Genomic DNA, 26,950 nt, shown 5'->3' with positions numbered 1-26,950 from the left:
ATGATTCCAATTTCTTTAAAGATGTTATTAGCGTACTGCAATACAATAAATTATGGTGTTTAGTTTTATAGAGGAGTATTGGAGCCACAAGAGCATGTGTACTTAGGGAAATGGTTCCCTTCATCTGCATTGCTAAAGATAGAACAAATGCTACCAAGACTGAATTTATCTATTTTCTTGATAAAATTTTTCTTGAGGTTGACTCACCCTTGTATATGAAGTAATTTGAGTATTTTATTTGATAAGAAAATAATCTCATACTCCAAGGCAATGTCTTGTCCCACAAAAAGGGGAGGAAAACTTTGCGTATTCTGATTGTGACAGAAGTCTTACAAATGATGTTGAGCATGCAAGCCTTCTAATAATATCAAAGGCTCATTTTGCCGTGTTGCTATTCAGCATAAAAAGAGATGATGTCTTTGAGTTGTTCGTATGACTAGGAATTGGCTAGATCATAGGCTGTTATTCCTTAGTTATTGCTCTGAATATCCTAACCTACCGATTCATAGCAGTTAGTAGTTTCCTAGATGCTTTTTCTCCAATATGCAGCAGAAGAATATTTGTAGAACTACAGTAAGGTTTTTGTCCTGATTTACTGTGTTCTTCATTGCGTATCTAGTCTTCTTTTGCTGAAGCAACTAGAAGGATGGTCCAAACAGTAGTTCTGCTGAGTGAAGAAATGCATAATTACCATTTAATTCCAGTGTGTTGATACTGGTGGGTGTTTTTTTTTTTGTTTTGATACCCAGAGGTCATTTTACATAATTCTGATATTAAAATGCTGCCCATGAACTTTGCGTTGATGGAAGTTGGAAGATTTCATATTGCTTTCTAAAATGACACCATCACCACCACTGCCCACCCCCACTTACTTTTCTCAATAAAAAAAAAAAAAAAGGTCCTTTTTTGCAACTAGCAAGATGCATAGGTCTGATTCTTAGGCAATGTAAGCTAAAGGAAGAGGCATGTAATACTAATTGAAGAGATATGGTTTCGATAAACAAGATGAGGTTTTCTGGCAGGAAAAGGAGTAATTTAATCAGAAATGGTTGCTGATCAGTGCAAGAACAGGGAGATTTTTTTTACTCATAAAAAGAATCCCATAAAATTAAGTGAAGTGCTCATGTTGAATTCACAGGATGAAAAGCCAAATGTCTTCTAGATTCAGAATATTTGGATAAGATTGCAGTTTTTAACTTAGTTTACATTAAGTGGATTATGTTTGGTCTTGAATAAGAAGTACAAAATTATGTGGCACACGGAAAAGTTAAAAATCTAAAGCAGTATGGTATTACACCCTAAATTGCAAGGGGCTGTAACTTTTTCATTAGCTATTATATCTGTCTGAAGATGAGCATATTAGTAGGGCAAACAAACAAACAAACAAAACCACTATATGAATGAATCAGAACTCACGGGCAGTACCCGGTAAATGTCAAGAACTGGTCTCATGGCCTCTGATCCAAGAGTTCCTGGGCTGCTGCAGTAGGTTTGTGGCCACAAGCAGTGCAACATATTTTTCCTGTAATAGTGAAGTACATTTTTCATAAATTACTAGCCAGGCAGATGGAGTGTGAGATCACTGTTAATACCATCTTGATTAGGTTGGCAGGGACTTATCTTTATGTCTTTACAGTCCTATCTTCATGTAATCTTTGTAGCTATCTGTAAAGTGAGAGTGTGGTCTCAGTCTACTTTTTGCTCTCCAAATGATAGACATCTTTGGCTCTTGCTTACAGCTTGTTATTTAAGCAGAAAAGGCCAAGGCTGTGGTATTATTTTCATAGTGCTGTTGGAGTTGAACATTGGAAAGTTCGCACAGCTCTGCTTTGTATGATACTTATTCTATAGTTTAAAACTTCTATATCCAGCTCTGTCAAACTAGTTACTCCATCATATAGGTATTTTCCCACCAGTGTCTGCTGCCTTCCACTCCTGTGACACCAGGCTTACTTTTGCAAAAGACACTTTCCCAGGCATAGCAGAATTTTCCCTAGAGTGGCTCCCTGACCTCTTCCAAGATAACTCTACAATAAAGTCCCACACCTGAGCGTTACGCTCTCGCTGGTCTTGTGTTGTCCGTGTACTCATTCGGGAATCACAGGAAGACCAGAGGAAGTGAAGTTACTTCACGTACTGCTAATAGTGCTTCCAGTGCTAAATATGTCTTTGTTAATAAAGTCTTTCTCATCAGGTGGTGGTTTGTTACGTGACGGAGTATTCAGAGGCCATCCTTCTTCCTTGGGGTGATCTGGGAGGAAATGGAGGGGGAAGGCCTTGGGAAGTGGGTGTGTAAACAGGTACAAGCTTTATACAGAGCGGGAGAGGCTGAGGCAGTGCACGCACACTTCAGCCCATTACTGGCCACCCAAAATACAGGGGAACCACCTGGGCTTGAGATAGAAGTGGGCAATCTCTTTCCTGGAGCTTAAATGTGTCCCTGAAGATGAGACAGAATTGGCTGAAGAGTATGATGGAGGGGGATGGATGGAGCTGAGTGCTGTCAGGGGATATGGGACTGGCCTCTCTCTGTGTGCTTTGCTTTTGCTGCAGCTCTCCCGCCTTCGGGCACATGCAGACGTTGGCAATGAGCACCCACCCCACATCTGCAGAGGTGCTGCAGGGTTGCAGGGATGATGGAATCAGCCAGAGCTGGTGACACTGGGCAGTGTGTGGGAATCACTCTGGTCTCTCTCCTATGGGGCCAGCTTATTTTACACCAAGCAGAGTCGTTTTTTTAGCATTAGAGTTCAGAGAGCTGTCTATTTGAAGTATGTTTTTAGTTCCTTAATGCTTATCTCCTGACGTTTAAACTCACAAGAAATTGTGAGTATCTAACCATACACTTACTGTGGTATCTAACCATACACTTACAGATAAATGAAGGTGATGTAATTGCATGAGAGGGAGATTCATTGTGGAAATTTAAAACTGGTTGATACTGGTTTTCAGAGGTAAATTCAGAAGAGTGAGCTTACCTGAATTGGCTGGTTCAAAATCAGTTCAGCCCTTTTCAGGTAGAGACAAGCAGTTGAAAGTAATCAAGCTATTGTAGCTTGAAGACATATTCTTGATTGACTGAGTGGGTGTGCATTCCTAGCCCACTTCAACTGCAAAATGAAATATGTTAATGTAAATTGCTTTTGCTTAGGCATTTATGCAGTCAGGACCAGTTTAAAAATAATTTGGATTCGATTGGTATAACTTCTCTGTACAGGCAGAGGCCTGAAAAAAATGTCCTGGCTTTTAAAGCTCCATTATGCTGGTTTGGAACAAAACTGGCACTCTGAATGACAGGATGTACACCATCAGTGCCCTCCCCCCCCCCCCCAGAAAAAACACACCAAACAACCCAAAACGCCGTGGCCTCACAATGCTGTTTTTAACTGGTCCAGTGTTGCCTAAGTAGAATCAACACTGCTTTGTGTAATCCACCTTATTCTTTAATAGTCATCATTATTGGAGAAAGCAGAGTGGAGAAGAAGAGGCAGTTACTTCAGTTTTACTTAAGGAGCATCTGTTGCTTTACTGATTAAAAAATACTTCCCACATATGCAATGAGTATGTAGGTAATCATGGCACATTTGGGATGAGACTTCTCTAAGAATTGGCCCTTTGCCTTCATTTTGATCTTTGTGTAGGGAATAATTGGGAAGAGCTGTATCGCTTCACAATAGCCTTTGAGCTTTGGCCAAAAATTATGTCACCTGAAATTTCTATCATATCTTGAAAGATTGTACATTCTAAGCACTCTGTGGTGCAGCTACCCTTTTCTTGTCTTTGAAAAGAAAAAGTGAATTCTAGTTACTGTGAGAAAGTAATATTTGATAACATGCTTTCCTTTATTTTTTTTTCTCTGCAGAAATTATTTTTGATGAACCTTGGCTATTCTAAATGGAGAAGCTGTGCTACTTTTTCCTAGTCTTAATATTTCAGTGGGCCAGAGACAATATTTTATAATTTTGGGGATTTCAAAATCATCAAAACATGGAAGTTGAAAGATTTCAGGGGAATGATGTTAGGACTGTAAAGAATTCTGAAGAGACTCTCTAAAGAAATGAGTAGGAAAATATGTATGTTTTAAGCGAGATTAAATTATGCATCAAAATACTTTGGCATTAGACATGACCTTGTGTGCAACTCTACAATTAACTTTTCAATGAGATTTAAGTTTGAAGTTCCAGGTTTTTTTTGATTGTCACAACACTGATGACATGAACCTAGAGATAAGCATGTTAGTGTAGATGCTTATAATTACAGTATAGATTTAACTTCAAAATAGTAATGATGCAATTGAATAAATAATGTTCCTTCAACACTGCAAATACTTATGGGGAGAAAAAAGTATATGTAATGTAGTGCATATGCAGATACATCTATGGAAATTTGAACTCAAGTCTAATGCGTACAACCAATATTACTGTCTGTGTTGGATGGGGAAATGTTTACCTTTATGGAAAACCGGACCAGTAGTTTTCTTTGGGAGGCTTTCATGTACCTTATGAATGGTTTCTGGGTGTTGTAGTTGATATTCTGTCATTTGACTTAGAAACTCGGATTCAGCTGTTGGCTTGGGTCATAAATGAAAATGAGTGCTTTGGTCTCATCCTTTCATTTTAATGGACGGTGCTTTCTCAGACACCATTATAGCATACTGTATGTTCCAATTATATCTAAATAGGGCCTGGTGTAAGCATGGCAGGTAAAAGTTGAAGTTTATAGCCAGGTCTGAGAGTTTTTATGCTGATGTCATACACCCAGTTGCATAAACAAAATGGGGTGTTTGTATGAAGGACAGAAAGATGTATAATTTTATTGTCTTCTGTGAAAACAAACTGAACTCTAGGCAAAACCCAACAATAACATGCAGAAACCTCCTATTTTCATTCTCCTCCTTTGCATGAAGGGGCAACTAGGAAACTAGTTGTAATGACAGAAAGACATGGATGCTACTTCAGTACTTTTTGGAGTGTTGGAAATAATAGGCTTTCCAGCATTAAGTGCATCAAGGATGATATTTTTCAGCTTAAAGAGATACAATGAAGTTTTTTTGTGTTTATTTTGCAGTCATATATGTTGTTGTATCATCAAAGCACATGTAAGTACTTGTCATAAGCCAAGCCCCATAGAATTGGGATTTCTACCCGTACAGAACAAAAAGTCATTCCCTGCTCCAAAATACTAAAATTCCAAATATAAAACAAGGGACAGCAGATGGATGCAAACAGATGGGGGGAGTATGAGAAAACAATGAGACAGTATTAGCCTGTAGTACAGGCGGTGGTCTCAGCACAACAACGAATCCGTTGTCAAGGTTAGGTTTTTATTCTCTTCTCCCTTCTTTTTTCTCTCCCTTCTTCCCTCACCCCTGTTAAAATTTTAAGACATGGCGAAGGAGAGTTTAACGAGGATTTAAAAGAGAAGCAGTATGGCAAACAGAGAAAAATTAGAAATGCTTTTGAGAAATTATGCTGAAATTGAAACAGTAGAAGGATGGGTGGCATTTTAGTACTGAATAAAGAGTGATATCAAGGATGAGGGTAGGCTGTGGAGACAGATCGTGTTGAAGAGCTACCTATATTTGATGTGATAGAGCTGGGTAAGAAATGAGGAGTGCAAAGAGAAAAGTCATATGATCAAAGGGACAGTGGAGAAAAATGATCTGTTCAGCAGTTTTGAGATGACATTTTTAGAGGAAAACTGCATTTGTTGGGACCAAAGAAGGAATATTAAATTGTTCACATAAATCTCTATGAGACCAAACATTTTTAGGAGTCATGCTCCCCATAGATAAAATGTAGTGAGAAAGGACAGAGCCTTTTGGAGAGCCTCAGAAAAGTAGGCTTCCTGTAGGGAGCAGGTAAACAAGTGGGAAAATTGAGGGAGGACTAAGCTAAGGGAATGCATGGAGTTCTGTTTATATACATGTACATACATATATGTGAAAGTCACTGCTTTTCGTATGCATATGAGCAAAAGCACATGTATCTGTCTAAATGTTATTTATGAAAATGATGTATTAGTTCTGCTACTTGTCTACAACTTGTCTACTGGAAAAGGTCATCAGAGATAAGCGTGGAGTTGAAGTGCAGAGTAGCAGTAATGGAAAAAGGTAGCTGGAAGCAGTGTGTTCCTTAAATTTTGACATGAGAAAGAAAAATGCGAGTGGCAACTGAATAGACAAAGGTTTGGATAAAAGTATTTATAATGTGAAGGAAGGACCAAGAGAAGATAAGAAATCAACATTAAATGGTAATGCAGATAGATAGATATAGATATCTGTATATAGATAGCTTTCTGTATATATATAAAAGTGCATATATTCTAAACAATGCAAGCAGTGGTTTGATACTATTTCTTTTGTATTGTATCATAGTCACAGGAAGTTATCTTTTGTGCTATAACTCAGTCTGTATTAGAAGTAATTTCTCAAATATGCAACCTTCTGTTCATTTTTTAGTGCAATTTTTTATGGCTGCTCATATGTTTAGTATTCTTGTCTAGCCATATCAACAAATTCTGCCGAAGTCCAAAGCTTCTGTATATGAAATAATAAAATGATATTAATGTTGTTTCTATTTTTTTATGCCGAATAAACGTATTTAAGAAAAGAACACTGGTGATTATATGGTTAAAGTTATAGAATTCAAACTTTAAACTTTTTAATAAAATCTGAACAGATGATCTGTGCTTTTTTTTTTTTTTTTTTTTTGGAACTGGCAGGTTTCAGGCCCTCTAATTGGCTTCCCAGCTTTGCAGAGTAATTACAGCTTCAAGCAAACTTTGTCATCTGTGGTTCAGAATGGTGTAAAGTAAACAGAACGTTTTGAAATACAGTTTGTAGTTAGAGTTGCTCAGGAGAGTTTAACTAGCATAACTACTTAATTTAGATAGTAGATTTGAAAAAGAGAGTCTAACATTTTAGAATTGTCAGACTGTGGATATGGAGACAAAAGTTAACCTCTGGTATGTGCCTGACTTTTTTTTGGTTTGTTTTAAAAAGAGAAGTTCAATACTTGAAAAACATCCATTGCATTTATTTACACTAGTTTTATTTCATTGTTTCCATTTTCTATATAGATCAAAAAATGGCCAAATAAGTGCTATGGACTTGCTGGAACGAAGTTGTCAGTTTCTGTTACTGATTTTGTATTTTACTGCTTCAAACAAGTGTTGTCTCCCAAGATTTTTCATCTCCTCTAATATTAAAGGGGAAAATTCTCATGACCGATGTTTAATCCCAGCAAGACAGTAAGGTTTGAGATCAAAATGTGTAATTCCAAATTGTACATGGCTAGCATACAAGAATACAAAGTTGAGTCTGTCTGTTTACTGGCTTACTCATCTTTTTGAATGATAATTTAGACTTCCAACTGTTTTGAGTCGAGATTCAGCCCTTTAATTACATATGTTTATGTATAGCAGCAAACTTGAAGACATTATGGTAGAGTGTTCTCTACTCTTGGTAATGACCCAACTATCACTCCAGTTTTCGGAGCCAGCTCTCAGTAGCCAGTTTTACTCATTCTTCTGTGCTTTTGTAGTTTCCAAACTATTCTCTCTGTCTAAAACTACTACATTTTTTCCCAGTAATTAGTAGAAAAATATTTTGGTAATTAGCAGTAGCTGTGTATTAGAGTACTTACTCATCTTAATAGATTTTTTTTTTTCCCCTAGCTGTAGGTGAAAGACATTTACAAACAAGTTTTTATTCATGTTGCAATCATGACAGGAATGTTGTTTATCCATACATTTGTATACAGCAGCACATGAAGCATGTGGGTGTACTAAATATCAGCAGACTTCAGTTACTTTTATCTACTTGAGAAGGATGGATAGCAAACCAGTTTTAGAAATACATTGGTCCTCGACTTCTCTCTGAAACTCTTTTTGCTTCAGAGGAAAGGATATGAACATACCAAATTTTAACGTTCCACGAGAAAATTAAATCTTTAGCCACTTTTAACAGAATCTTAAAAAAGCCTCTTGAAGTTTTGCCAGATTTTATTTTTCAATAGCATCTTTCAGTGATAGTGGAGTCATTTTTTTGACGTTTTTACTGCCATTTTCAGTCACTAATGTATTTTTATTACATTTGATTGATTTAGTTAATCATCTGTAATGAAAACTCAGAGTATATGCTCTTTGGTTAGTTACAGGGCTTAGTATATGCATCAGTGTGTTTTGTTCTTGTTAATAATGCACGTCATCACTTTTGAGGACTGTCTGAAAAAATGAATATAGATAGAACCAATAATACATCTGTATATTTAATACAGATTTACATAATGTACATACTAATATATATAATACATTTATTATACTATAAATAGTGTACTCTCTATATAGGTAAAGACCATATTACAGGTAACATTTGGACATAGGAAGGGTTAGTTCCAATTTTCCAATTTTTGCATGCTTGAGTTGGCAAATTTATATTAATGCCATTTTAATCTATGTATTTTTGTATGTATTTGCAATTAGAAAATGAATGGTGAAAGTAAAAATCTTCAGCTTCATTACAGGCACTGGAGAGGATGTGATTTTTAATTGGTACAGACTTTTCTGCAGGTTTGACTGTATGTTTTTGCCTTCAAATTGTCCTAACACAGTCACCTCACTTTTCTGTCCGTGGCAGCTTCTTTTACCTTCCTTCTCCTAAACTAGCTGCTCTAATTTAGCTATACTCTAGCTATCCCCCAATTCCACTCTTCTCCCTTTATTCCCTAGTCTTTTGTTCTTGACATCTCTTCTGTAAATAACTTGCTGTATGCCGTCTTTCTGTATTGGATTTTGCCTCAATGAGGTAGTTTTTTTTTCATACTGTCTGAGGAATAGGTGAAGCATTATGAATATAAGAGAAAGAGCCTTCCGTTTAGCAGATGTAGAGGCAGGAGATAGCTGTAGCCTCTGGATTGTACTCAGTGCATAGATTTTTTTGGTGATTTTATGCTTTAGTAATTGTTATCGTAATTTTTTACCCTCCTCCCACTGCACTCTTATCCCTCCCACATGTAGTGTGGCCAGATGCCTTACATTTTCACAGGAATACTAAAAGGATATCAAAGGTCTTGGTTTGCCAAGTTTTAAGCCTCATCTCCAAAAAGTAGTGTTTTCCAGCAGTGTGCAGCTTTAGGCAGACACCCAGCAAAGAAAATTTCAGCCTACATGATTGAAGTGTGATAGGATTAAAGATGAGAGGATGGTTTTGTCAGGAGTAAGATGAGATAATCTTAGAGCAGACAATGCTTCTAGTCTCTTCTGTTGGGAAGGTAGCCCGACAGGTTCCTTTAGAGCTACAGCTAAGGAAGTTAAGAAAGCAAACAGCCTGTTAACCCTAGCCTCACCGTCGTCATGATCATAACTTGGACTTCAACCATATGCCTGAAGATGGGGGTTTCTCTTATCTTGTATCTAATATTTGCATCCAGCTGCAAGCCTGTTTAAGTATCCTAAGCAGCTCTGCTTCATCTTACTCCCCAAGTTCCCATTATCTGCTTCTGTCCTCCTTGTTTCTCTTCCAGCTTTTGTGTTAAATTCACTCTTCCTGCATCCATCCTGCAGTAGCTCTTTCCTCTAAATGTTGAGGATGGCTCTCATCCCATCCAAGACCTAGCTAAGTTTATAAACGCAGTGAGATTGGTTTACTGTTTCTCTTTTGAGTCTCCACAGTGTATGCAGGTTTGTTAAATGTAATGTCATCTTGACCAGTGTGCAGTCTGACTTATGTAGTAATTTATAGATGTATGGTGAATATATAGGTTTGAGCATCAAGGAATACGCACCTGGGTAGTACAGTATTTACTCTGTTCCTTCTTCATTTTTTATACCTATGCCTGTCAAGCTTCTGAGGTGTTCTGCTAAGCTGCAGAAGAAAAATCCTATTGACAGTCATATCCACTTCCACTCTTCTTCACTTTTTCAAATAAAAAAATCGCAGTGTGTGTGAAAGTTCTTAAATCAAGATGTCCTCACAAAGACCCCCCTAATATCAGTCCTTTCATGCCTGTACTAAGGATAGTCCTGTACATGTAAGTCTACTGATACTTGCTGTGGCTTTATATCATGGAGGCAGAGGACGTTTCTTAGATAACTGTGTCTCAAAGTGTTTAGGTGTTCAGGCATACAAATCAATGCCTTGAACTAAGACTTTAAGCTCGTTATGAGCTAGTAATTAATGTATTTTCAGTATGCTGCTGCATTTCAGAAGGTCAGCTATGAGTATGCATCTTGTACAATTAACATGGGCAGCAAAGGCACATGAGACAAAGCAAAAGCAGGGTAGAGGGTACTTATGTGTGTTAGGTGTTTAGAAGTTTGTTGGGTCTGATGCAGTTCTTTGGAGAATATTTAAAAGACATTCCTGTAAAATTGTGGATGATAGTTGAGGTTTCAAGACCCTGAATTTGTGAAGAAAAAATACATCAAGACATTATAATTTATTTTTGTGAAAGAATAGCATGCCTTGTTAAGTGGTACATGTCATATAAGACGACTTTTGTAAAGCATTGACATTAACTGGAATAAATAAAATGTAATTCACCAAGAATAAGTGCAAAGTTTCATGCTAAAGAATAGTCAACTCCCTCAGTAAAAGGTGTGGGTCAACTGGTAGATGATAGCTCTACCAAAAGGAAGGTACAGCAGGTGGTAAGTGAACAGGAATTCTGTTGCTGTATTTATTAGTGTTTGATTTGTGAACCTGATAAATCATTGTAGATCACACATTTGATCTGGATCAGCTTTGAACAAGTGATAGCATTCCAAAACATGGGATGTGATGTTTGTGTCTATTTGGTGGTAGCTGCAGGAAAACAAATTACACTTTTGACAGAGTAACCTTAACTTCACAAAAATGTTTAAATATATTTGCATTAATAAAGAGCTCTAGTAGGTCAGTGTTTTGCAGATGTAATGTTTTGTGCAGTATGCTACATTGTTAAATCTAATACACCGTTGCATGAATTATCAGTGTTGTGGTCTTGTGACAAAGGAGTAATAGGAAGTCTACTGTATGTCTAGAATTGTGTGACAAGGAAGATTGTGGATCTGAAAGCACAACTGTGAGGACAGATTGGTTGAATTGATTCAGGCCGGAGAAGGCTAAAGAGAGATAAAGTAGTGTTCAAATGTGTAAAAGGGATAGCTGCTGAAAAGATAAAATAAGTCAACAGGGCAAGAAACAATATGCTTAAATTATAGGAACAGCTGCATTAAATGCTAGGAAAAATCTTCCAACTATAGAAATAATTCATTTCCTTATAGATTGATGTAGTAGTTTGCTTACAAAGGTTTTGAAATTTCTACTTTTCAGGGATTGTAGAAAGACTTCAGAGAAATACTTCTGAGAAATAGCATAGCTAGACCTGATTCTGCCCTGGGGCACAAAGAGAACCAGATGATTTCCTTGGGCAGCCCCAGTGGGGAGTTGTGTGTGTGGTTATTCTATATTTAATAATCGGACTAGTTTCAACATCTGAATTTTCTCACATAGTGTATTTTACAATAAATCTTATCCTCAAGTGACAGTAGTGTGGGTAATTGCGGCATGGTTGCCGTTGAAGGGAAAATGTCATATTCCTCCTGCCAGGTACAGATGGAAAAATGTGCCTCTGGCTACTGCTGTTACCTTGGCATACTGGAGCAATCCGGAATCTAATCCTCTTCTTACCCTTATAACACAGACCTAGTTTGCAAATGGAGATCACACTCTTTGTAAGGGCAACAGTACAATTCCATCAATTCTCTGCCTGCTTTCTTCACCTTATGATTATTACCTGCTATCTTTTGTTCAAACCCATGGTTATATTGCCGTTCTGCATTTCCCTCTGCATACTGGATGCGTGCTGGATAGGTATACTTAAACTATATATATTTTATCTAAGTAATTGCATCTGCTCTTTACCCGTTAACTGGCAATGTATAAAAGAAGCAATGTCATGTATTTCTCTAGAATGTCAGCTAATGAAAACGGAGCGACCAAAGCCAAACACATTCATTATCAGATGTCTTCAGTGGACCACTGTCATAGAGAGGACGTTCCATGTAGACACTCCAGAGGAACGGTGAGGGTTTTATTTTTGTTTTGCTATGTTCTTTAGGCAGAAGCCTCAGCACGGTCTCTGCTGGGACTGCATGGTGATCAGCACTTGGATCTGTGACATTCTGAGCACGTCTGAACAGTTACTTGGAGAATTTACAAGTCAGCTTCTGTAAAATATTATCTGGGCTCATAGCTACTGTAAAAGTTGCCTGCGAGTAGGTGGGATGAGTGTGTTCAAATAAGCCAAAACTATGTCATGATATGTCTCTGAAGTGTTAAATTTTGAACAATAGCAGCCTGAATTATTTTCCAGCATCACTGTCTTAGATTTTTCTTTTGCTCCTCCTAATATGCTTCTTTTTTTGAGCACAGAAAACAGTATGTTTGTTATAATATATTTTATGTTTGCTTATTAGTTTTTCTTGTTTCAATAAACATGTACAAAGTCTTAAGCATTAACTTTTTTAATGCATGTAATGAGGTACAGGATGATGTACCTTGCTAAAATGTTCTGTACTGTGTCTCTGGTTAGATGCGCTGAGGCTTTCAACTGTGGGCATCTGTCCTGTTGAGACGAATACTGTGATTTGGCCTTATTTACATTGTTTGTATCAATAAATAACCAACGACTTTGCATTTTCTGTTGTTTCTCTTTCATTAGTATATTCACTTAGAATTTTTTTTAGTCTGCCTTGGTACTGTTTCTCCACTGTATCTTTCTTCTGTGTATGCAGTGCAGTACTTCTTACTCGTATTCACTAATAGCACCAGACTCCTCCCCTAACCCTTGCTGAATGAGCAAAAAGCAGCAGGTACTGCACTTGGTATGGGGCTGTGCAATGCTGATGGGCTGGCTGGTGTAGCTGTGCTGGTTAGCCAGCACACAGAATAGCCGTGGGCTCAGCTGCCCCTGCTTGTCCCTCCACGAAAACCCTCATCTGGGCCTGTCTTTCTACGCATCCATTGCTTTTTATGACACTTGTAGAAATTTTATTATTTTTGAGGACCTCTTTCTTAGGGGAATTTGAAATTAGCCAACAAGTTGAGTTTTAAGAGGAGACAGACAAAGAGTTGAACACACAGCATGATTTGGTAAATCTTGTTTATTTTCTGTGAAAGTGTCTTGTGGGGAAGGGGAATGCCAAAAAGTCTCTTGAAATAGCAGATAGTATCAGATAGAAGATGACGTTCTGTGGTCTGAGCTGTATTATACCTGGAGCAAGTGTTCACAAGTTTTCAGTATTGAAATATTTACAAAATCAAACACTGGTATTTCTTGAAATTAACCGTGCAGTGATCCTTTTTATGCTGGTCAACTTCACCACCTCTAACATAATGCAGAATTTGGAAGGAAATTGAAGTGATTAATTTATGAGTCTTCTGCTGTGTAAAATGAGAATTGAACATTGAAGCAATGTAGCATGTGAAAAACATTATAAACCATTTATTTGAATGTATTTTATGAGTTTCTAATAGGGATATTGGCTTGTTCATGATAGGGAAGAATGGACAGAAGCAATCCAGGCTGTAGCAGACAGACTTCAGAGGCAAGAAGAGGAGAGGATGAACTGTAGTCCAACGTCACAGATAGACAATATAGGAGAAGAAGAGATGGATGCTTCAACAACCCATCATAAAAGAAAGGTAATGACATTAAAAAATAACTGACAAGACTAACACATAATAACTTTTGTACAATGGTCTAATTGGGTAAAACAATATAGAGAGTATAGTATTTCTACATAAATTTCAGTGTATTACAAGCATAAAAGTACTTATTTATTTTATTTCAATAAAGCTGAACTTTTCTAGTTTTATTTATTTGTTATACTACCTGATACAGCACTTCTGAAAAACACGTTCAACTGTTCAGGCACGTGTTAACATTCTGCTTCTTATTTGAATATTATTTTCATATTTTCCTTTTTGTTTGTTTACTCTTTTAGAAGTATGGTAATAAAATATTTTCCTTAGACAAGTAGATTTGCCCCCTTTCTCATGCAAATAATACCCAGTACAAATTAGATAATTTGCATGAGAAAGGCTAGCAGGATTTGACTTTTAATGACCTTGTGTTTTGCTATCTGGGAAAATAACTCTGCTTTAGTTTTCAATGAAGGTAAGAGAAAACAATGTTTTATTTTTTTGCAGTCCTTCGTAGCTTTTGGTGTAAGTAGGAATATGTACATTGTTGGTTATAACATACTTCTAGCTGTATTTCCAGAGTCAACAGGATAAACGCACAACTAAGAGCATGTTTTAAAGGTTCAGTGCCATGAAAATTTACTTATTGTTCTGTGTTTCGATTTTATCCTGAGTTTCTGTAAGTACGGGCTACTCTTGAAGAATGAATCATTCGAATAGATATCTCTCATTTACTGTACAAGATTGACATGACTCAAGAAATGCATTGAAATTGTATGAGAAATGATAATCTGTTACTATAGGATTGGCTTAATTCTTTCTAGCTAAAAGTGAAACATCTGGAAAACTAAGTGAAAGTCTGCTGACAGAGCAAAATAGTCTTATGGCTAATGTAACTGAATGCCTTTGAATGATGAACAATGAAAAGAAATAGTGAACATGTGACTTTACTCATAGAGCACGTTTTGTTCGTTGTACTATATGAAGGAAGCATTGAAAAATCAGTGGCTGAAAACTATACCTTGAATATGTTATATAAATATAATGAAGGTGTCATGGGAAATCTTAGTTCTGTCATGACCTAACTTTCGAGAACTTGAGTTTGCAGTGCAAACATAGTTCTTTCATGTGGTTTCGTTGTATATGCAATTTTCTAACCTTTTTTGGCTATAGAAATAGGTAAAGACTAATTATATACAGCTGTAACAATACTGTCAATGTACATTGTCAGATTGACATTGAACTTTTAGCCTTGTGGCTTAGACGTTTAATGATTGTGCTCCAGGGTAAAATATGATACGTGACAGCAAGACAGAGGCAGCATTCGAGATGCATCAGTCTTTCTGAGAGGCAGTGCGATTATGTGGAAGGGATTTGGGTTTACTCTGTTAAAGATCTGAGCGCTGTTCCAAGCCTGTGTATCCTCTTAGTGGAGTACAAAACCACTGCATAACAACAAGCATTTTCAAGGTGTCAAAATTAATGCTGTCTAATGTAAGTAGTTTATCTGGAATGTATGCTTTCCTTGTTCACAGTGCATTTTCCCATACAACAAAAGGGGTTGTGGGAACAGGAGGAGGAGGAAGATCAGTTTTGTTTCAGTCTTGCTTACGCTTTAAGAAATGCTGAAATAAGATGCTGGGACAATGCATGTGCAGTGCTGCGGAATATTTAACAGCTTTGGCAACAAGCCAAAAGCAAACTCTACAAAACAAAGGTGAAATGAAAAATGGTGATATTTAACACCTAATAATTGAGCAGAATGGAGTTTTTTTAGCCAGTGAAAAGCATACTGACGACAGCAAGGATATTTTTTTTGCCAAAACTTAAAATCCTACTGCAGATTTCTGACAGTTGGAAGACTTCAGCGAAAGGTTCTCAGAAGTTTTTGGAATGAAAAATATTAAGTGACCAGGATGACGAGGACTTGTCACTCCCTTGGTGTTAATTGAAATTGGGAAAAATCTATATTTTTAAACTGTTTCTGTTTTGTAGAAATGTTTCTGGAAAGCTTCTGTTTAAGCTTTTGTAGTTAATATAATCAGAATAATTTAAGTTATGACAACTTAATGCATTTTTATTGCTTTTCTTTGGTATTGCATTTCTTTTCATTTCAGAGATTTTTTGCACAATGTGTCCTACAAGCTTGTGTTGTCACCTGATTTTACATCTAAGCCCAGTGAATTTTGCTCGTGCATGCACCAGATGGTATACATATGAGTAGAAGAGCATAATCAGATTAAGAAACAAGACGGAGATGAGTGGGCCTGTTCTTGTCTAAAAAGTTAGCAAAAGGTTTACGAAGAAAACAGTCTTTAGGATGTGGAACTTGATTTGAACAGGCATGACAGCAACGTCACTGGACCCATTAGCTGGAAGAACCAAAAGCACTCCCCAACCCGCGCCCCCGCCCTACTTTTTTTAACGATGTCACTGTGCCACTTAAGTTTTACAGTAATAGCATTGGTAAAATTTGGAGCACTAGAAATTCTTAGCGAACTGCTTTTATTTCTTGCTGTTCTATTCCTTGTAAATAGAGTTTCTTCCTGATGAAGTCAGATGAAAACTCCAAGTGGCATAATCTTTGTACAAATCAGGAATTTTTAATAATTATTTCCTTGGTAGGAAATTTCAACACCCGTAGTAGGGGTATTCTTTTGAACGGAGCATCCATAGGGGAGTAAATAGGTTTTACAGAAGGCTGAACATCGTACGGTTCTTGGGTTAGTGCAGTTTCCTGTAGCTTCACTGCTTATTCTTTGTTTACAAGTTTGTTTTGCAGGATGCAGAATGAGTAAACAATAAATTTTTCAGAGGAACTCAAAAAGTAATGTAATGAGGAAAAAGATTCAATCCTCACAGTTTGGTAGGAATGAAAAAGGTAGGAAAATCATCAAGGAGAAAGGATCTAATCTTATGGAGGCCTCCAAACTTGCTTACCAACATCTCTCAGGTTTAGGGAGTATTTCAATTTTTCCACCAGTTTTCAGTACACCCTTAGCTATGGCATCTGTGTTTTTATCTCCCAAGGCCTTGTGTTCTTTGGCAGACTTTTGAGTTACGCTGCACTGCGTATCATCTTTAAGCCTTCTGCTGAGCTTCTAAAGAATGAGAGCATCAGGAGACTTTATTCTTAGGACTAGCACTGCCACCATAACCTGCTGTTCAGCCACAGCTCAAAATCTTGCAAAGCTATTACCTTCCTCTTATAAATATACATATATTTTTTAAACTTGTTTTCACTGAGCTTGCAACTAGATTCATAACTGCTTTGATGAACATTATGTAAGCAAATTTTGGGCGAATGAGTCTTTCAATTTGATTGGCTTGCTGCCCTTAGCATCAAACTCCTGTCTGTGATGAGTTGTGCCAAGATCCTCCTTCTGTGTGTGGGTAAAGGGCTGCTTTTCTGAGCTGATTTTATTCAGACTCTGATGGTCCCTCGCTAAATCCAGCCTCTCAAAGAAGATCAGAAGTGTCGGAAAAAGTTACCCTTGGAGGTTGCTTATGATCCCATAAATTTTTGACTGTTAGAAGTGATAAGTTGTTACAGTCACTAACTCAGTATTCTTTATCAATAAAGTTGTTAACCATTCTTTGTTGGGCAATGTGATAGGTTGTGACTGAAGATATGGAGGATTCTGTCCTGAATTACTCATCTTCTACCTGAATTATGTTTTGAATGCATTTTGGGTTTTTCATGTGTTTTTGTCAATTTTCACGGCCTTGGCACAAAGATATTTGTTTTGCTTGATGGTTATCATAGAACTATTGAAGTAGATAACCTGACTTTCTGAAGTACTGATTGTGATATTTGAGAAGCCATCCTTTTAGTTGATTAAGTACTAGTAGTCACATAGTATTTGGACCACAGTTTTACATGCAACATCATGTGTCACTAGCTGCAACACATTATACTAGTTTTTGGAAAAGTTGATGACTTAAGGATTTGTCTGTGGTCATAAACTTTAACGTTATACTCACTGTGTGGATTTACTTTAGGTAAAAAGTATATTGAGCCTTTGAAATCTTCGTTATTCATATTTCTTACTGGAATATATGCAGTTTTGTTGTTCTTGATGTGAGGTGGTTTTGGCAGCGAAACAAAATCTGTCAGTGCAAAAATGTTTGTTTGAGCAAAGAATGGAATTCACTAAGGTTAATTTGCTTAGAAGCCACTAATCAACCATAACATGGGAAAAAGATTTAATTCCTGCCGATATAGCTAGAAAATTGATAAACTGAAAGCATCTTCTCTTTAATAAAGCTTTGAAATATCCAGCTATCCAGGTGTTACCTTAAGTAGTCTGTTGGAGACCTTTTACAGCTTTTAAGTTGTAGGTTGAACACTTAAAGCCGAGGAATTCATTAATGTGGTTGATGGAACTTCAGTTCTACCCCTTATGTGAGCAGATTTCAAACTGACTCTGAGTGAGCAATTGCATAAATTATTTTCACAGTTTGTCACCAGCAACTTCAGATCCACAGTAATAGTATCATGCACTTGAACTTAAAGGAATAAATAATTTCAGAAGGAAGTTTTGCCCTTTATTCTTTCTCACAGGACAGAATATATTTTGCTGCTACTCTTTCTGATTGCACACCAGGGGATATGCCCAATAGCTCTACACTTGGAATGTGCATAAGATATGTAGGCACTTTTACAGGTACTTCTGGTAGGGATAAGGAAAGTACTGATACAAGGAGAGGTGCTATGCTGGACCTTGTTCTCACCAACAAGGAGGAGCCGATGGAGAATGGGAAGCTCAAGGGCAGCCTTGGCCGTAGTGACTGTGAAATGGTGGAGTTCAAGGTCCCTAGGGTAGCAAGGAGGGCACACAGCAAGCTCACTACTCTGGACTTCAGGAGAGCAGACTTTGACCTCAAGTCCATGGGACCTGATGAGATGCATCCGCAGGTCGTTAGGGAACTGGTGCGTGAAGTTGCCAATCCACTATTCGTTATATTTGAGAAGTTGTGGCAGTCTGGTGAAGTTCCCACTGACTGGAAAAGGTGAAACACAGCCCCATTTTTAAAAAGGAAAAAAGGAAGAACCAGGCAACTACAGGCCAGTAGTCTCCCCTCTGTGCCTGGCAAGATCATGGAGCAGATGCTCCTAGAACTGTGCTAAGGCACATGGAAAATAAAGGGGTGATGAGTGACAGCCAACATGGCTTCAGTAAGGGCAAATCCTGCCTGACAAATTTAGTGACCATTTAAGATGAGGTTACAGTGTTGGTGGATAAGGGAAGAGCAACTGACATAATCTACCTGGATTTATACAAGGTTTTGACACTGTCCTGCATGATATCCTTGTTTCTAAATTGGAGAGACATGGGTTTGACAGGTGTACCACTCAGTGAATAAAGAATTGGCTGGATGGTTACACTCAAAAGAGTTGCAGTGAACAGCTCAATGTCCAATTGGAGACCAGTGACGAGTGGCGTTACTCAGGGCTTGGTATCAGGACCGGTGCTGTTTAACATCTTTGTCGATGACATGGACAGTGGGGTCGAGTGCACCCTCAGCAGCTTTGCTGACAACACCAGGTTGTGTGGTGTGGTTGACTGAAGGGAAGGGATGCCATCCAGAGGGACCTCAACAGGCTGGAGAGATGGGCCTGTGTAAACCTCATGAAGTTCAACAAGGCCAAGTGCAAGGTCCTGCAAATGGGTCGGGGCAATCCCAAGCACAAATACAGGCTGGGCGGAGAATGCATTGAGAGCAGCCCTGAGGAAAAGGACTTGGGAGTGCTGGTGGATGAGAAGCACAACATGAGCTGGCAGTGTGCGCTGGCAGCCCAGAAAGCCAACCGTATGCTGGGCTGCATCCAAAGAAGTGTGGCCAGCAGGTCGAGAGAGGTGATTCTGCCCTCTACTCTGCTCTGGTGAGACCCCATCTGGAATACTGCAATCAGCTCTGGGGCCTCCAACATCAGAAGGACATGCACCTGTTGGAGTGAGTCCAGAGGAGAGGCATGAAGATGATCCAAGTATCAGTAATCAAGAGTACTGTCTGAGACTGCAACTAGTGATACAAAGAGACACTAGGAATTTGAAAGATAAGCCACAATCTTTTGTTTTCCTCACACATAGCAGGATTTAATATATTCATCTTGGCAAAACAGAGATTCAGAGTGTAATTACTCTTTATAAATGTTTTGAGGTGTGTTATTCACAAAGGAGGGAAGGTTACTGATACTACAGAACAGTACTATAACAAGAATAGCTGTGTGTTGTCTTTCAGAGCTTTTAACTGCTTTCCTCAAGGCTCCTGGGTGCCTTAATGGTCTATGTGTCATTATGTGGTGCTACACCCAAGCCAGTAAGAGTGCGCTGAAAGATGTGCTGTGGAAACACACAGCGGAAGCCACTTATTGGCCCTGAGTTGGCCAAACGAGCCCTGCTGTCAGTCCAAGGTGACCCTGTGCAGTCACTGCATTCTCAGTGGGTTTTTTACATCCTTAGCTTTGCATCGAATGCATAGACCATAGGATTGATGCTTCTGAACTGGCTGTGAAATGAACTCGCAGAACTAAGATGATAATTGACTCAAGCTTTGTGCTCATGAAAGTGGTTAAACTACTTTTGGATCTGAGATTGTCTGGTCATATTCTTGCAGTGTGTGACACTCCAGTTGAGCTGATAAACCTACTGGACTTAAATTGTTTGTTGGTGGAACCAACTCTTGGACATACTATGTTTAACCTGCAAAACTAGGGTGATACTAGATACTTGAACGGTCACTATAATCGAGTCACATGAAAGAGAAAAACTTGCCATCTCTTCCTTTTCAGAGCCAGATTGATTAATGTAAAAAACATATAATTGTACCCTCTATTAAAAGTTTTAAAAGTGCACCTCTAATGCAAAGACTGTTGTAGAGTTCTGCTGGTATAATATTGCAGTGAGGATCATGTATGTTTCAAAACAGCCATCAGTGCAGTGTTTGGTGTTATGTGAAACCTACTGATAGGCAATGTTCTTGTGTCCCTGGTAGTAACAAGTTGATGAGCTTTCTTAGATGTGGAGCATTCATGAAATGCTGGTATAGGCTAAGGCTGTGTTGTGTGTGTGCTTTGCAAAAATAAGTGTGTGTGTGTAGTATACTGTGCAGTACCTGACTTTAGAGAACTATAATAATAATACTGAACAATATATCCTCTTGGTTTAAGAATACAGTGAGCTATTATGAGCTTAATCATAGAAGTGCACCGATTTTTGTAAACTGTTCTTATTATATTGGTAACAGCATTTGGTTATATGCGGACACACTTGTGTGCATACTGGAACTGGATAGCATAAGTGTTGCTAATCCTTGTTCTTTACTCTCTATAGACAATGAATGATTTTGACTATTTAAAACTACTGGGCAAAGGCACGTTTGGCAAAGTTATCCTGGTCCGAGAGAAGGCTAGTGGGAAATACTATGCTATGAAGATTTTGAAAAAAGAAGTCATTATTGCAAAGGTAAGGAAGGTTATTGTTTTAATATTGGGTCAGTTTTTTTGAATGGAATAATCGATATCTAATACGTAAGGCGTATTTGATTTTTGGTGGAAACTGACTTTGATAGAAATATGTGTGTGTATCTTCAGAAAACAAGACTAGAAAAAGAAGTTTGTGTACCCATTTTGCATGCCTTTTTCCAGTGTCTTGTAATCTAGAGTGTGCTAAAGCATTGAGAGAATTCTCAGGGCAGGAAGATAGCGCAATCCAAATTTAAAACAAGAAAAAGTGCATTGTAGCGTATGTTACATACTTCAAAAAATTTTCTAAGTACTACAGGTTTATTTGCATAAATGAAATTAATTTAATAGACTTGTGCTCTCTTCCTGATATGTTAGGTAAGATGGCTATGCATGGGACTAAGAATTTCATTTTTTCAGTTCTGAGAAACAAGGAAAGTCTGAAGCTGATGTCTGGAGAAGTGATTTAAACTGGCATTGTCCAGTCACTTAAACTTGATTAGGTTAGTGTTACTAGCTCTTGTACTTGATCATAATTTTACCTTTTAAAGTTGAAGATCGTCTACTCTGAGCTTTGTTTCTAGCAATTCTTAAAGTTTTGAATCCCATTTGCACAGAACAAGTCAAGAGTGAGAAATCTACATGCTCTTATCACCATGAGATGCAATTAAAAATAATCCCAATTATTAAGTAAGAAGGTTTTTGAGGGATGTGGATCTGACTGAGAATTTTGAATGCTTGAGGCTAACAATGCCAGTATTCATAAAAACTGAATGTGGATGGGAACTACTGTGGTTTACATATATTTTATTTTAAAATATCCTTCAGATTTTTCTAATTTTCCTATTGGCCTATGAAAATAGGCTTACAGAGTTTTGCAGTCTAACTCTATGTTCATTTGTCTATCTGTCACTCACTTTCTAATAACTTTTGAAAACGTTGATCACTTTCAGTTAAATTTGATAGAGAAGTAGAAACCTCAAAACCAATTATATTTCCTTGAGTTTCATTGAAACCAGCCCTAGTGTAGGGGGAGAGACTTAGATTTTTGTCTTTGGCAGAGAAGACACTGACCTGTGAGTTCTGCGTGTCCTTAACAGCTGTCTCATGTACACTGGCAGGCTGGTTGGCATGTGTGTGATTTGGACTAACAGCAGCAGAGAGTGCCCTTTTCTTCTTCATAATCAGGAGATACAGAAAATAAAGACTATCGCCACTGCGTTCTTCTGATTCTGCATGGGAAGGAGCATCTCAGTGGCTGTCTTTGTAAGGCTTCTTAAATGGAAGCAATCTCTGTGGGTTGCCCTGTGGGTCTCAGAGTCCATCTGATTGCTGCACACTGTGGCCCAGTCTCCAGCCTGACATCTGTCCCCAGTGCTCTGCTCACCTGTGGCAGCCAGGGGGTCCTCGAGGGAGTCTTATGTCTGACTGATATGAGCTCCTGTTCTACTGCTGCTCGTTTATACCCTTCCAGCCTTCAGAGCATTTCAGCTTGTTTCTTTTTACCAATGTAATAAACCCCACATTTTTGAATTTTAGGGTTTCCCTTTTACTTTGCTAGCTGCTACAATATCACTGAATTTTTAGAAGGGTTAAAACTGATGCTTGGATAACTTTGTCTCTCTCTGTTGAGTAAAAGTTCTTGTTCGTATATGTATAAAGCCAGAGAAATTTCGAAGAGATCAGGGATGCAGCTGTTCATTGATCTGTTTACCTGAAAACAGAAGGATAGCTCAAGGATAGATTGGGCAGAACCTGACACTCTCTGAAACAGACCAGGGTCTATTTTTCTGCCTGTTTGTAGACTAACAAGAAGATCAAGTGTGTCAGGAAACATGCCTTTCAGCCTGTGATGAAAGTGGGAACACTTCAGTCTTTTAAATTTGACTTCCTCAGAACTGGAGTTTTATTTTGAAAGGAGTCCGTCTAAGTCTTACAGTCTGTCTGGTTTTATATTGATAAGAAACTGATGAAAGACTTAAAAATAGACTATTCTTAAATCTTCACAAGTGAAGTGATGGTGTTTTTTTTCCCCCGTAGTCATCAAATACCAGTTTTTCCACTCCTCCTCAAACTAAAACTAAAAGCAAACTTGAGCCTGAACTTAGCTGTGTAGCCCAGTCTGTGTAAGTATGTCATGGGGATTTACCGATAACATTTAACTCTGATGATGGGTGCTAAGGATGCGATCACTAGGGGGAACAGAGCTGCAGTCCCAACTCAGCCTGTAATGTGATATAGTACACGCTATAGAAGGTCATACCTGCAACAGCATTATATGGAATAGAAAAGTGGTGCACTGACAGCTGTATTTAGAAGGGCTGTATAGCATCTGCCCAGTTCAGACTAAATCTGTTGATCCTAAATTTTCATGACAGATTAATGTTACGCTTACCAAGGAGTTACTAACAGTATTATAAACTTCTGAGGCAATGCCAGAAAAACTGACCAGCTTTTTATGCCTCGGATCTGATGAACCACCGAGGTTTAAAAACAACCAACCAACCAACCAACCAAACATAAATAAATGAATAAATAAATAAGTAAATAAAACTTTAGGCTTGCTTTTCTCCTGGAAGTGTTTTTGTTTTTCCCCCAGTGTGTGGTTGTAATACACACTCAGTGTTGCACTGCCATTCAAATAAATGGCATCATAATTTATTACCAATAGCTCTGTTGTGTTGTTTAACTTCCTATTTTGACAATTTTTCAAGTCTAATTTAAAACTCCTGACATCTGTGTTTACTTTCCAGTTTAATAATACCTTATCTTCAGAGCACAGTCTGATAAGCATGTTCAGTACAATAATGTTATATTGATATTATTTGTAGCAACAATAAAGTATACTTTGACTAAATATATTTACTTATACAGAATTATGGTTGAAATTTGAGTCACATTAAGATAGTTTTCAATTCTCTATACTATAATACTCAATGGTAGCTTAGAGCTACAGAAGATGGCTATACCACCCCAGTGGCTGTCAGACTTTTCAGGTTTGGTCCCTGGCATCATGAAGAAGGGAGATTCACAGCATGTATTACATGTAGAATTGCATAAAATGACTGTGTGTTCACAAAGTGAACCTCCTAAATGCCCTGCTTTTCTCTGTAGTGAAGGGTGAGCCTTCCCACCATTCTCTCTCCTTACTCTGTTCCTGACAGTTACTACTGGTGTATGTTTCTTGCAAACTGATTAAGTCTCTCTGTAGATGTGTTGTTCAGATGATTCATACCAGAACTGCGAAGTTGTGATGACTATATTTTTCAACAGTCAAATCCAATATTATAATTTCTTCCTTCCCTGCATTGAATATAAAGTTAAAGACTTAATTTTAAAGCAACATAATAAGAAAAATAAAATAAAATAAATTACATTAAATTTTATTTTGCCAAACTTAAGTTTACTTTAAAATCTTTTCTCAAAAAACGTGAATTGTCATGTTTCTTTCAGGTTCATTCATTTTCCAAAACTGTACTGTAGCTTCGCTTTTTGGAAGTGTTGAACTTTCCTCATAGTTAATTAAATAACAATTTTATATCTTAATTCAGACCTGCTTCTTCTACTCTTTATTTCTCAGGATGAAGTGGCTCATACGCTTACAGAAAGCAGAGTATTGAAAAACACCAGACACCCTTTTTTAACAGTAAGTATTAGGAATTAGTTTTAAGTACATTAGCAGGTAATTTTACCATGTTGGATGTTCCATTATGAACATAATTTGCAAACAAATTTTGAAGTCTTTTTTATGATGATTTGTGAACAAGCAGTAGCTGTCTGGTGCTTATGATTTCCTTTATGTATTTAAGATTTCAGAAATAAAGTTTCTAATAATTTAGTAAAGCTTAACTACACTGAAAAAAAAATTAATTGTAGAATGTAACTGTTGTGCAATTTTTTCGATTTTTGTATATGAATACTTTTTAAATAAAAGTTATTGATTTCACATAGTGTCAAGTAAGTAATTTTTACCAAGAAAAGTTAGTTAAGAATTCAATAAAATGATAAAAATAACTATTTGTTCAACATAAGTAACCTGTGGAGCAACAAAACTCAAACGCTGCTACCTCAATATCTTAGTCTTCATATGGTTAATATTTAATAGAAGGAAAATATTGAAAAGAAGATGAAAATTTTGAGATTCATGACAAATTATGATTTATAGTTTTAATTTTACAACTGACTTTCTTCTATAGAGGTAATTCTGATTCCTCTCCTTTGAGACTATATTAGAAAATCTTGGCGTTGATTTCAAAAGATAATTAATGTTGTAGTTTAAGATAGGGAAAAATTATTTTATTTTTTGTATCAAAGTATAGCATAGAAGCTTTCCTATTTAGAAAATCATAAACCTGTTAGAACGCAGAGGATTGCGTTTACATTGCTTGGCCAAAATATTCTTGGAAATTCAGTCAAGAGAAATGAGATCTCTGAAAGTTTCTTAAATTAGAGTGTAAAAGTAAGCAGGAGTAGGCATAATTCCAATCAAATCATGCAACAATGTCACTGCAGTTGTACGTCTTTCTGATATGATTAAACAAATATTTTAAGGAGTCATGCAGTCACGTGCGTCTCCTTATGGTTTTGTTACATGTAGTTCTACTGCATTTTGTTTCTTTTAGGCCAAGCCCGCATGTGTAGCTTTTGTTTCCTACTATTTTCCAAGTTAAACGTTTTAATAAAAATATTAACATTTATTACAATTTTAAAATCATACATAAATAAATATATTCATTTGGCACTCAGTGTTTTTAACATGGCATAGTATGTGAAACTAGAGAGTCCTTGCGTTGGAATTGAAAGCAGGCTGGAGGTTAAGATCACTTTTAAGATTTTATTTGGGAGAAATTAAAAAGAATATGGTAATCTCTGTTTTTGTGGGCATTGCAGAGGTGGACATCATAAAATATGATGAAGGAGAGTAGCTGGTACCATGTGTGGCAGTAAGAAACGCAGGAGAAAATTGTATATTTTAGTAACTATTTAGTATTTTACTATAGTAAGTGTGATATTTTCATGTCAATGGCCACGTAGCAGAGATGAGGGATGACATGAATTTCTATGTTAATTCATCTCAAGCTCCAGATAGGAAGTTACACTTCTAATTAGTCACTGAGTTCTCACCAAGTCAGAATTGTCTGCCTATAAGGATAAAATTAAATTTTGTTACAATTTAAGTGCAAGAAATTGGGTTAATGCAAGATGATAATTGGTTTGGTTTTGCTGTTTTCTTTGCAAGTCCTTGAAATATTCCTTCCAGACAAAGGATCGTTTGTGTTTTGTGATGGAGTATGTTAATGGAGGAGAGGTAAGTTTAAAAAAGATGTTCTGGGCTTGTAACAGTAACACTGTCACTGGGCAGCACTTTAAAGGATATAATTTTTCTTGTCTTTTTTGCTTTCTAACATCTTTGAAGGGTTTGTTTTTTTTTAAATTTTAAAAATTGTTTTATTTAAAAAAAATGTAGATGTGTTTTATAACTATGCTGTCAAAAGTAGTTCCTATTCTTGAAAAATTAGACTTATATCTTGAAAGATAATTTCATCATAGAGAAATAATAGCGTGCTTGTTGTTTTTATTCTTCAAGTATATTATAGCATATTCTGGCATGAAAAGGTCATAGTCTAGTGCAAACAAGCAAAAATAATGTTGACTAGTCTTGCTTTGTCCTAATGTGAAATATGTGCTCTCTTCTTTGCTATATCCATTGCAAATACCTATGAGAAAAGAGAGGAGTGTTTGTATTTTTCATTACTTCTGTCCCTTTCACTTGCTGTGTACTCTGGAAATTTCAG

General features: G+C 37.2%; 1 protein-coding gene across 2 annotated transcripts in view; it reads left to right on the top strand.

Moving 5' to 3' along the window:
* The window catches only part of AKT3 (AKT serine/threonine kinase 3), a 123,108-nt gene that overhangs the window by 53,853 nt on the left and 42,305 nt on the right, over positions 1-26,950 (top strand). The window contains exons 2-7 of one of the 2 annotated variants that reach the window (XM_009987638.1): positions 11,954-12,065; positions 13,543-13,687; positions 17,304-17,306; positions 21,025-21,156; positions 24,736-24,801; positions 26,395-26,463. In XM_009987638.1, coding sequence (XP_009985940.1) covers positions 11,965-12,065; positions 13,543-13,687; positions 17,304-17,306; positions 21,025-21,156; positions 24,736-24,801; positions 26,395-26,463 — 516 coding nt within the window. In that variant the 5' untranslated portion in view covers positions 11,954-11,964. The remainder of the gene's footprint in view (positions 1-11,953; positions 12,066-13,542; positions 13,688-17,303; positions 17,307-21,024; positions 21,157-24,735; positions 24,802-26,394; positions 26,464-26,950) is intronic. The other variant, XM_086627885.1, reaches the window with a different exon arrangement.

This window comes from Tauraco erythrolophus, chromosome 2 (assembly GCF_009769465.1).
Source record: "Tauraco erythrolophus isolate bTauEry1 chromosome 2, bTauEry1.pri, whole genome shotgun sequence".
Taxonomy (NCBI): domain Eukaryota; kingdom Metazoa; phylum Chordata; class Aves; order Musophagiformes; family Musophagidae; genus Tauraco; species Tauraco erythrolophus.
The sequence above is the reverse complement of the archived record's forward strand: the minus strand, read 5'-3'. Positions and strand labels throughout refer to the sequence as shown.